This window comes from Lynx rufus, unplaced genomic scaffold, assembly GCF_022079265.1.
Source record: "Lynx rufus isolate CCGP_SWC_20201006 ecotype Redwood Valley unplaced genomic scaffold, mLynRuf1.p SCAF_2, whole genome shotgun sequence".
Taxonomy (NCBI): Eukaryota; Metazoa; Chordata; class Mammalia; order Carnivora; family Felidae; genus Lynx; species Lynx rufus.
The window spans coordinates 129399342-129411575 of NW_025814834.1; the positions used below are offsets into that span (position 1 = coordinate 129399342).

Genomic DNA, 12234 nt, shown 5'->3' on the forward strand with positions numbered 1-12234 from the left:
GTCAAAAAAATATATGACACACCAACCAAAGTAATGAATTAAACAGGTTTCTGCTGATCTGCTTACATAAACACAAGAAATAAAATAAGCTGTGTTATTTGTTTCTTGCTGCAAATTACCTTCATTCTGTACACTTTTTGGTACATTCTCATATGAAAACACCTCAAAATATAACAATTTAGGGCAAGATGACCCACCCAGGAGGCTGTAAAAATTGGGTTTGAACTAGAACTGTGAAATGAGTTTAAAATGGAAGCAGCTCTATTCACCAAGCTTAGAGACATTAGCCCTGTTGGAAAACAAGTCATTAAAGCTACAGAATAACAAGTGCAAAACATGCTGAACCTGTATTTCCAGGGAGTGGCACTCCTGCTGGCCAACAGGTCCCAAACTCACACCTACAAGGTGTAACTCTTCCTTTCTGTTCCAATAGATTTCCTTTCCCTCGTGTGAAAGATCCTCAGGAGGGACACTGGAAACCATATTAATCAGTGAAATGTACCCTCTGGGCCAATTCCTGAAGAGAAAAAAGCACAACTCCGAGAGGATGAGATGTGTAGTGTTTACTTGGTGACCTGCTACACCTCTAGAAACCCTCAAAGCACTAAACTGCCTGTTTTGAAACCTAAACTTCCTAGCAGCTTTTCTTTGGGGATAAGACAAAAGACAATTTCCTGCCACACAGAGGTCAACTACAGCTAACTTGTCCACAATCACGTTTTACTGTATGGGTGATTCAATTGGCTCCTATGTCTATGCCTGCTTTTTACAATAATGTAATTTTAGACCAACTCTTTTTCATTTTTTTTAATGGAGAAATCATCCCTTCAAATGTTGAGTCATCTAAAATGATTTGCGCAAGAGTTACCACACTCCATGGGAAAGCCCATCAATCTCCCTTGCAAACATCTGTTTTCCTTTATTCTCGAAAACACCCTCATTTCAATCACGGATTCTGTGAACTATCCAAACATGCCTATGCATATCAGCAATTTCTCTCTCTCACTTGAATTTATCATGTTCTTGTAACACAGAATTTCCAAGGGATAGCTAAAAAGTACTGCAATATGAGGCAACCTAAGAGTTGCCCAAGAAAAACAAGTAATCAATTAAAAACTGCCATTATAAGCCAGACTTAAACACAGAATAAGACTGTGGATAAGTCTTGGATAACGTGACATAATGTGGATAATCCAATAAGTCTTGGATAACGTGACAAAACATCCATCTAACATCACAGTAAATTCTTATACTAGATGACTTTACTAGTGTATGAATTATATACTAGATTTCTTTTACCCTAACTGCAAATATATTAAAAATTATTTCTTCAATACTTTCTCTTTCCCCTAACGATGGCATTTAAAACTGAGTGACATTTATTCAGCACTCAGTAATCTAAAATATATAAAAAGGCTTTAGGAAAATTGCAACACTAGATTCATTTTCCATCTACCATTTGATGGGGTGAAGTCTCCTTTGGGGGATACTGGTGAACAGAACATTTTTCCTTATCTAAGTTACTGCTTTCTGGTCTCATCACAGATAAATCTTACACAGGCCCAGATTTTCTTGGCAAACTCTTAAGCTGCCAGCACACAGCACAGCTATATCATCTGTTCTCTTTTTGCAATGAGGACCATGCTTCTCTCTTATGTTCCCATATGAGTATATGAAAGATAAATTTCCAAAGTCAAAAATTTTCTTGGCATTGTTTAACTCCTCTTTCTCCCACCCACCCACCCACCCCGTTCTCATCAATTTGCCAAATGCAAATCAAACAGTGAAAAAGAAAAGTCAAGTCTTGAAAATTCTCTCTCCTTCCAAGAGGTGTGAACACAGCCTATGTCCTTCCCTAATGAGTCTCAGTTTGAAAAGCTCCTGATGAGGGACTGAAGAACAAAATAGGTGACAGGTTTTTATGCAGGAGGTATATGTAATCTTATCACCGTGGAGTGTAATTTATCTGGACATTATATGCTCTCTGCTGAGGACTGATTCACACACAGATCAAAGGAAGTTGGCTTCCTCGAGTCCCCTGAAGCATAAATAATGTTTGTAACCATGAGGAGTTTTCCCCACATATGGTAGGAGCAGATGCTGTGGTGTCATCTTGGGGACTTTGATGATTTTAGCTGAGCTCTCTCATGTTGGGCCCAGGCCCCGGACAGGTTCTTCACCCTCATCCTCTTGGTTGGCAGCTGATGAGATGGATGCGTTGGAATTCATTTTACAAACAGGACGTAAAAGGCCATTACAACACAGGCAATTGCCACAGCAGCATGCAGCCTGGTTCCAATCACAGCGGCTAGCAGACAAAAGCAAAAAGAGAAAAGAAATCAAACCCCACCCTTCATGTAAGTCCTCAATTTCAAGGAAATCTCTAGTTACACGAAGAGATCTATCAAGGTTTTCAAGAGCCCGCCCGGGAATGCATTTAAATACTATCCTTAAGCTATAGGTTCTAGGTGGATATACTGTTTGTTTATATTTTGCTCTATTTTGAAAAGAGATTTAGATAGGTAGGATTTATCTATAATAAAAAATAAAAAAGCCTCTGAGTTAACGAAATCAAAACTTAAAAGAGACTCCAATATATTCTTCCCAGAAATTCAGAAAAACTTTTCACTGGGAAAATATTCCAACAATTCTAGTCCAGTCTAAAATTCTTTATCTATTTTTACTCCGTGGAGAATATTAAAATTACCTTGATGCTAAAATAAACAATTACGTAAATGTGGAACCAAATACAATGCCAGCCTATCCCCACCCCCACTTTGTAGCACCTCACTGTCCAGAGATGGCAATCTCCATTCACTGTCTAGCTATGATCTTACCTTTGTAAAACACACCCCAAACTCCCTTCTTCTCTGATAGCAGCCAGGTTTTGAGACGAGGTACTTTCTTGAAGTAAGCACAGGTGCAAACAAAGAGCAAACCAAACACCAGGATCCCATCCAAGGAGTACACTGTTACAGAAAGAAAACAACAACAACAAAACCTTTGATGCTAATCTAGTTTGGGACAGGTGATAGGTGATCCCACTTGAGAACTCAAGAACAGAGTGTGATATAATATCAAGACAATAAACACAACTGACAATGCCAACCCTTCATAAGAGGGAGCCCAAATCCTGGGACTAACGAGGTTACTTTATTGTTCCTCAAACTGCTTGTAGACAACCCCCGTACAAATATTTCACTGCACCCTCTCCTCCCCTTTCAAGAACTACGAGTTCTGAGAAAAGGGTATCAGTTTTACGTGGAATCAACCTCCTAGGAATGGCCAGTAGTGGTAACAGGTTGAGAGAGGCATAAGAATCCTTGGAGCCTGAGCTAACAAAAGTACACATGTTCTTATGATCAATCACTCATGTGATAAAGGAGAGCCAGATGTTTAGCCAAGTCTCCCCATTCTGCATTTGTTGGTGAAGAATATGTTAAAGCAAAAAGTAAAGCTTAATGGAAATAGCAAGAGTTAGAATTCAGGGGTGCCTGGATGGCTGTCGGTTAAGCATCTGATGTCAGCTCAGGTCTTGATCTCACAGTTTGTGGGATCAAGCCCCGTGTCAGGCTCTGTGCTAAGCCCCGCGTTGGGCTCTGTGCTGACAGCTCAGAGCCTGGAGTCGGCTTCGGATTCTGGGTCTCCCTCTCTCTGCTCCTTCCCTGCTCGTGCTCTGTCTCTCAAAAATAAACATTAAAAAAAATTTTTTTTTTTAGATTTCCTAAAACTACAATTATCCTATGCTCATTTCACACCTCAGGCATAGTACTCTACTTACAAACCAAATTGCTGGTAGAATAACAACAGACTCTTGTAAAAAAAAAAAAAGTATCTGAGGTTTCAACATAGTGAAACAATTGTGGGAATAAAGCTTTCAACAATTAGTTCTAGTTCTTACATATATAAAACAAGCTATTTCTTGTACACGTAAGCACAATGAGGCACCTAAAAAAAATAATCAGATAGCAAAAGGAGGGAAGGTTAAAAATTACTCAGTAATTATTCTGTATCAAACTGTTATTCTATTTCCTGGTCCAGATGATGTCTTCCTCCAGGTGATGTAACTTCTGGTACTGTGCTTAGTAACCTCATACCTATGACTTACCCAGGAAGCTCCAAAAGGATATTTTACACAGTATCTGCCAGTTCTAGACCACTCTATCTCCCTCCAGTAAAACTACCTCACAGCCAGGTGTCGTATGAGAAAGGGTCCAGTAAGTCAACACATACACTAAGTTCTTATGAAGAATGATACCTTAGTGTGTTCTTTTACTCTCACAAGTTCTTGCAGACAATGCCAAAATTCACAAGGAGGTGAAATTTGAGTCACCACTGCCAGGCTTACGGAAAATGTACTTTTGAGAAATACTTTCCTGTACCCCTCAAATCATACCAAGAGGCCTTCTCTTCTTTCCTGTAAAGTTGACTCTAAAGACCATAAAATCCCTGCTTCCTGCCCTTCCCTGGAATTCCGGAAATCATCTCTATCAAGTGTATGAAGACGTTTGGAAAACTAGTTTGGATAAACAGGGCTGCAATTGCCACATCGTTTAGAAGAGGCAGTGTCTAAATCCAACCCTTGCAACACTAGCCAGGGTCTCCAGATGGGATCACCCAGGCAGGACTTTAGACATAGCTTTCTGGAGAACTTTTTTTTTTGTTGTTCCAATGGTCTATATTTGCATCCAAAAAATGTGAGACTTGACATCCTCTGTGATTTCTTGGTCCCCCCAACAAGCCTACGTAGGGGGCTGGGAGGAGGATCCTCTCTTTTTCCTGGTGCTAAAGCAATAGTTCAACCGGGACTGGCCTGCCCAAGAGTCTTGTAATGGCCAAAACGAACTTCTAGGAAGGAGAAAGAGACAGTACGGGGTAGAGACCGAGGACCCGGGGTGTGGGCACATGAAACATATGTATTTCTAGATGCGCACGGGACGGGGGAACCTGCGGAAAGACTTGGGGGATGAGCGACAGGGGCAGCAAAAGGCCATGGTGGGGCTGGGCTGGGAGGGGGCGGGGAGAATGGCCACGTCAGTCCGGGTCCCGCCCGCCACGTTTCCCCTCGTCCTTTACTCCCATTCTCCACTCTGGGCACTGGCTCTCACCGTTCGTCATGGCGGCTGGGCCCGGGCCTGGTTAGGGGGTCCGGGATCGGCTGAAGGTGGTAGCCGCGAAGACTGGGGAACCCAGCTCCGTGTTGACACTTCCCGATCGGGGCCGCGGCGACGGGTACGAGGCGTAGTACGCAGGCGCAAGGGCAGACAGGCGAGCGCCGAACGCAATCAGGAGTGGCTAGCTGATTCCCAAGCTACGGGACTTGTGTGGGTAGTGGCACTTGCTTGCCAACGCGAGCGTAAGAGTGCCATCCGGGAGGCTTCCTAAGTGGCCATGGTAACCAACTTTCCTTGGTGTCCTGGCAGCAGTAGTGCTGGGGGCGTAACCTGACCTTTCGCGTCAGTGTAGTTGGAAAGGTAAAGCTTGCAGCTTTGCACTTTATTTTGCGCTGTGGCAGCTGGTTGTGTGTGTGTGTGTGTGTGTGTGTGTGTGTGTGTGTGCGCGCGCGCGTGCGTGTGTGTGTGTGTGTGTGTGTGTGTGTGTGTGCGCGCGCGCGCCAGTAGCAGCCTTCCTGTGATGGGGAGGTCTCGGTCCCGCGCTTACAGTTAAGAGAACCCTGACAGCGGAGGTCATGAGGCGGTCCCTGCGGTCTCCAGGAAGGACTTCTTTTGCTTCGCGGCTCCTTTCTTCTTTTCTTTCTTTCGTTTTTTCCTTACTTTCTTCCTTCTTTTTTGCTACCGGGTATACCAGAATCTTCCCCCCCCCTCCATTTTTTATTGAGAAATAATTGACCTAATCACTTCTTTCTTACTCCTTATGGAAATCGGAATAATTAGGTTCCGTCTGAACTTTCGGAGTGAAATAAGAAACATTATAACAGAAACAAGTCACATATTTCAGATCCTAAAGCTCCAGTCTGTCGGGAAACATTGAGGTAATTGCCTGTTTGTTTCTGTGGATATTTCTTTAAACTTTCAGTAGAGTCTCGATGATCTCCTGTGTTTAGTTAAATGCTAGGGTCAACTTGGCCACTTTAATCAAGAATTGGCGATATCTGGACAGCGCTTCTCACAAAACTTTCACACGCTGAGGAAAGATACCAGTTTAATGATGGAGAGTGGAGGAGACAAAGCCACAGATTCCATTCTGTAAATCGAAATCTTTAATTGTGCACAACCCGACCTGCTTTATTAAAATAAGGGCGAAAGTGCGACTCCGCTTTCCAGGCTGAAATTACAAGTTAGGTTACCAGTCCGTAGTGGTTGACAAAGGTCCTAAAGGAACTCTGTGCCTCTCTTGCTGCAGTGCCATCTGCTGACTGCAGACGGCTTGGTTACAGGAAAAAAAACCTACCAGAATGCCTCCTTCTAAGAGCTGGAGTGGAGAGGCAAGCCAAAAAAAAAGTCTGATGGAAGACAGACTCCTTGCAAAAATATGCATCAGTGCACGAAAAAAAAAAAAAAAAGGAAAATATAGGGGACAAAATCTAAGACAAGGCCAGATATATTTATGTACATACACACACAGACAAATCCCCCTGCCCAGATGAACTGCTCAGTACCACTCAAAAACAACTGAGTTTCCCCTAATTGTCTTGGCGTTTGAACCTTTCATCAATTGTTATCTAAAACAACATCAGTACTAATGCCATCACTATCAACTGACTGTTAATTCCCTGCACCATGGCTGGATAGAACTCAAACCAAGTCCTAAATAAATTCATGTTCACCAATTTAGTTTGAATCGTGTAGCTCATCTTCAGCTAAAGAAAGTCTCCTGTGGGGCGCCTGGGTGGCACAGTCGGTTAAGCGTCCGACTTCAGCCAGGTCACGATCTCGCGGTCCGTGAGTTCGAGCCCCGCGTCGGGCTCTGGGCTGATGGCTCAGAGCCTGGAGCCTGTTTCCGATTCTGTGTCTCCCTCTCTCTCTGTCCCTCCCCCGTTCATGCTCTGTCTCTCTCTGTCCCAAAAATAAATAAACGTTGAAAAAAAAATTAAAAAAAAAAAAAAAGAAAGTCTCCTGTTTTTTGGATCCTATTGAACTGTGCTAGCCTCACTGACCTGCACCTAATTGTTCTCTTTACTTTGGTTCTTCTTCTACCTAAATATAGATGTTCCTAAGAAACCTGCACTCTCTTTTTCTCATTATTAACTCTCACTTAACGACCTATTCTTTCTGTTCATGGTTTCAACTGCTACCTCTTTGAAAAGTTCTTTTAAACATTTTTTAATGTTTATTTATTATTTTTGAGAAAGAGACAGAGTGCGAGCAGGGGAGGGGCAGAGAGAGAAAGAGAACAGAGAATCTGAAGCAGGCTCCAGGCTCTGAGCTGTCAGCACAGAGCTCGATGTGGGGCTTGAACTGACAAACTGTGAGGTCATGACCTGAGCCAAAGCCGGATGCTTAACCAACTGAGCCACCCAGGCACCCCAAAAAGTTCTTTTTTTAAATATATTTTTAAATATATTTTTTTGACACCTGGGGCTCAAACTCGCAAACCATGAGATCATGACCTGAGCCGAAGTCAGACACTAAATCGACTGAGCCACTTAGGCACCCCGTCTTTGTAGAGTTCTTAAATCGATGTCCTATCCAAGCTCCAATCCTACATTTCTAATAGATGTTCTTCTGATAATCTGAAATGTTTAAAGCCAAACGCAATTCCTTCTCACCAATTTCCCAGTTTCTAGGGTTAATATGCCTTTTCCCCTAATCACTAAAGTTTAAATTTGTAAATTATCTTTGAGTCAATTAACTTTTTTCAGAATGTCATTCAGATTGTTCCCTTTTCAATCCTGCAGCCATCATGTTAGTGATTTTACCGTTTCAGTCTTCTTTAAGCATCAATTTTATCCTCCAGAAGTGAAATGTACATTTGTATGACATTTTGACATTTCAAAAGCCAAACACACCTTGTTGTATGATCTTATTCAATCCTCACAAGTGCCTTATTACCCTATTTTAGAGATAAAGTGAGCTTTAGCCTAAGACTACCCAGTATCACACTCAAACAATAGTACTGGTCTTCTGAACTGAGGACTGGAAAATTTTGCTCCAAATCACAACTGTTGTTTCTTGTAACAGCAACCACCGCCTGGTAAATATTGTTGAACTCCTTAGCTGTTATCATGGCCTTCTTGCAGCATTTTTCACTGTTCTGTGTATACTTTAAGCTTCAACTGTGAAAAAACTTTTCTGTGTTCTTCAAGTGTGCTCTTTGCTTTCACAGTTTTTGCTCATGCCATTTACTCTTTTTTTTAAATATATATATTTTTAATGCTTATTTATTTTGAGAGAGAGAGAGAAGCAGAGAGACAGAGTGCAACCAGGGGAGGGGCAGAGAGAGAGGGAGACACAGCACCCAAAGCAGGCTCCAGGCTCTGAGTTGTCAGCACAGAGCCCTACATGGGGCTTGAATTCATGAACTGTGACATCATGACCTGAGCCAAAGACAGATGCTCAACTGACTGAGCCACCCAGGGGCCCCTCATGTCATTTACTCTTTTGGTGATAACTTTATCTCCTCATTTTGTACTAGATGGAAACCACTCCAATTTTTTGTCATTCTCTGAAAGACGTCTTTTTTTCCCCCATCACTCGCAGAATTTAGGAATAAAGTTTGAGGACAAAAGAATCACAGTTGAAGGGCAGAGAAGAGTAATTGAGTAGTTGGCTAATTACTATTTCAAAGGACAGTGATAGACCACAATGTCTTACTCTGATTAAGTAGTTATTTTTTACACCGCTCAGAATTTACACATTTCTGTTTCTTCTTTTTCCATGTGTCTTTCTTCTTCTTCCTACTCTTTCTTCCCACTTTTACATTTATGTCCTTTCTTCTCTCTCTACCACATTTTTTCCTTTCCAGGTTTTATAAAGCATTTTATGTTTTTTTATTGAATAAAATTAATCTCACCAGATTTTTGTTTAAAAATCTGCTATATTAGGAATTTTATATTTAAAATATTATATTCTGTTTTCTCCCTTTAAAATTGGGTTGTATTGGTTGCTCCTTTCTAGGTCTGTTGAAGTATTAAATGAATTACTATTTATAACAATAGCTAGCATGAAGTAGGTGCTCCATAAATGCTAGTTATTTCTGTTGTTGTTGTTGTTGTTGTTGTTGTTGTTGTTGTTCATTTGTTTAAAATGTGTGTACTATGTGTGTGCATAGTGTGTACAAAGTGCTGAGCACTTTGTTAGATTTTGCAGGAATAGAGGCAAAAAGGAGTCTCTGCTTTCAGGGAACAAACTGTATTGGGGATGATAGATGAATAAACACATTTAATAAAGCACAGGCATTATGTATGTAAAGACATTATCTTTGATCTTCACAACTGTTTTGCAGGTTATTTTTATTTTTTATTTTTTTTATTTAAAGAGAGAATATGAAGTGGGGAGAGGGGCAGAGAGAGAGAGAGAGGAGAGAGGGAGAGAGAGAGAATCTTAAACAGTCTCCACACTCAGCATGGAGCCTTATGTGGGGCTCGATCCCATGACCCTGGGATCATAACCTGACCTGAAATCACCAGTTAGACACTCAAACGACTGAGCTACCCAGGAGCTCCTGCAGAATATTTTTAAAATGAGAAACCTGAGACTTAAAGAAGGCACATGGGTGACATCACATATCCAGTTAGGATCCAGACCCAAGTCTATCTGACTTCAAAGCCCCCTTCCCCTTGTCTTCACACTGCCTCAAATTAGGATAGTTTCCACTGATGCTAATCTTTGATGGTTTTGTTCCAAGCATTAGTGTTTCTGTCACTGTGGAAAGCATCATAGCCTCACATCAGGTCAAATCCGGGCCATTGGCTCTTGCAGCCAAACTGCAAGGAATAAATAGAGCCCCACTGACTAGGGACTCAGTTCAGACAGTCCTTCCTCAGTTCATTTCAGCCTCCATGAGAAGACAGGCAGTTGTTGCCAAACACCTGCCAGTCAAGAACAGTGGCCTGTTTGTTAGGGTTGTTGTGGTCACTGTGGTGAACACTAATCAGTATTGGGACCATGACTATGGCATTCTGGTCTAACCAAAGAGTAAGTTCATTCCCAAAGGCACAGCTTGCCACAATAGCTTCATTTGAATTACAACATATTTGAAAAGGGATGTCAAACAGGCATTAATTTATGCTACAAATATTTGTTCCAGGACTTCTAAGCCTAAGGAATGTGCTAGCCACTGGGAGCTCAAAGATGAATGATAAACACTCTGTTTTTAATAAGATTTACTAGACAAGATAAGCTGTGTGTACAAATAACCAGAAAATACAGTAGAAAGTGAGAAGGAAAATGAAAATTAAGTGCTGTGGGAGTGTAAAAGAGAAAGTGCTTTCAGCTGGAGAGCCCAGGGAAGGCTTAGTGGAGAAGTAGATGTTTTAGCTGGGCTGGAAAGGCATGTAGCATTTCAATAAAAAAAGAGGTATTCTAGTGGGAAAGGAGAACAGTGATCAAAGGCCTGGAGAAAAGAAAGCACAGGACAAGTTTGCGGGCACAGCGTATTCTTCCCTTTCTCCTTCACTGACTAACTCCATTCATCCTTCAGGTCTCAGCTCAAACCTCACTTGCTCAAGGAAGGCATCTCTGACCTTCTTGGGCTGCCTTCCCCCATCATAAACTATCAGAGCATACAATATCTACTTAGTTCATGTCCCCCTGCTACACTGTAAGGTTTGTGAGCCTGGGACTGTGCATTTTCATTGTTTTTCATTTTATCCACAGTCCCATACAAGCGCTGCACATTTTATAGGTGCTTGTTAAATATTTGTTGCGTGAATAATTGAATGTGGTTTTGTGGAACTAGAATGTAGAGTTCATGAAGGAGAATAGAAGATACTGCTGAAAAGATAGGTTCTTGAACAAAAACAGCTGACACTCACAGAATGTTTACTACCTGCCAGGTACAACTCAAAGCGTCTTATGGGTGTTAACGCATCCAAGCCTCATAATAACCTTATAAGGTTAGTAACTGTTAAAAGCTCCATCTCACAGATAAGGAAGGGATGTATTGAGAGGTCAAGTAAGTTGTCTCAAAAGTGACATAGCTGGTAAGTAATACAGCTAGGATTTTAAAACCAATTTATCTGACCCCAGAGCCTGCTAGTTGAACCAAGGAGTATAGGTGTTCTTTAGTAAACAAACATGTGGTTAAGATTGCACAAGATTATTGTGGAAGTTCTGAAAACCACTTAAAAAAAAAAATGACACTACTTCCCTAAAGCCCCTAACAGTGAGTAGCAGAGGTCTGTACCCTGGGGTGTAGGGGTGAGAGTGGGGGGGGGTGAGTGTGGGACTGCACTGCTTCTGGATTTGGGGTCTAGTTGGTACTCCCTGCCTGCCCTCTCCCATCCCATCACTACTACATGCCTCAAGCGCACCACCCAGCCTCTGCTTTCCTCATTTCTGATAGCCCCTCCTACTGCCTTTCCGTCCAAATTTTTCTCCCACAACTCAGCTCTACTGCTTCTTTCTGTCAGCTACTGCTGTCGGCCTCTCTATGGACTCCATTCTTTTGTGAACAGGTCTCTTTTGTCATTAACCTTTTCTTTAGAAGCTCATTCCATTTCTTTGCCATAACGAAAACCTGGATTTCCTAGCAGTTAAGTGTCTGGTGCAAGTTCACGGCCTTACTCATTCGGGAGTCGTTTATTTAAAGTCCACCTTCCTTCACCCTACTGCCCTCTAAGGCTATTTTCCTCTCCTTGCTTTCCTACCCTTCACTGTCCAACTATACACTCATTCCTTAACCACTTATAATCTGGCGTCTGCCTTCACTATTGCCCTCAAACTATTTTGTCCAGATTATTCCACCACCTCCTAATTGTAAAATCCAAGGCGTCGTTTTAAATCTCTTAAACCCTTACTAATTTGGATGTAAATTTAAAAAAATAAAAAATAAAATTAAAAAATATAAATCTCTTAAACCCTTAATCTCTGTGGCACAGAGCACTCCTGACCACTTGCTTCTTTTTGAATTTTTTTCTTTTGGCTTTCAGAATATATTCTTCTTTTCATCATTCTTCTTTTATCTTTTCCTACTATTAAAGATGATTAAAGAGATTTAGTAAAAGGCCTTGGATTTGAACACTTAATGAAGCAGTCTCCTTTCAAAGAACTGCAAAATGGGGTGGAAGGAAGAATGCTTTTTATAGGATAAAGAATAAAGAACAAGAAAGAA

General features: G+C 41.5%; 1 protein-coding gene across 1 annotated transcript; it reads right to left on the bottom strand.

Moving 5' to 3' along the window:
- Positions 1 to 1751: 1751 nt before the first annotated feature.
- Positions 1752 to 5465, bottom strand: TMEM167B (transmembrane protein 167B). Its single transcript, XM_047083721.1, has 3 exons — positions 5109 to 5465; positions 2838 to 2969; positions 1752 to 2308 (listed from the first exon to the last, which is right to left on the bottom strand). The coding sequence occupies exons 1-3, from the start codon at positions 5116 to 5118 to the stop codon at positions 2226 to 2228; spliced, it is 225 nt and encodes a 74-aa protein (XP_046939677.1). The 5' UTR covers positions 5119 to 5465; the 3' UTR covers positions 1752 to 2225.
- Positions 5466 to 12234: the final 6769 nt, after the last annotated feature.

Excerpts from the sequence above, each read along its gene's own strand:
- TMEM167B (XM_047083721.1), bottom strand. Across the intron at positions 2,309-2,837 it reads TTGGGGTGTGTTTTACAAAG|CCGCTGTGATTGGAACCAGG; the intron begins GTAAGATCATAG and ends TTTGTCTGCTAG.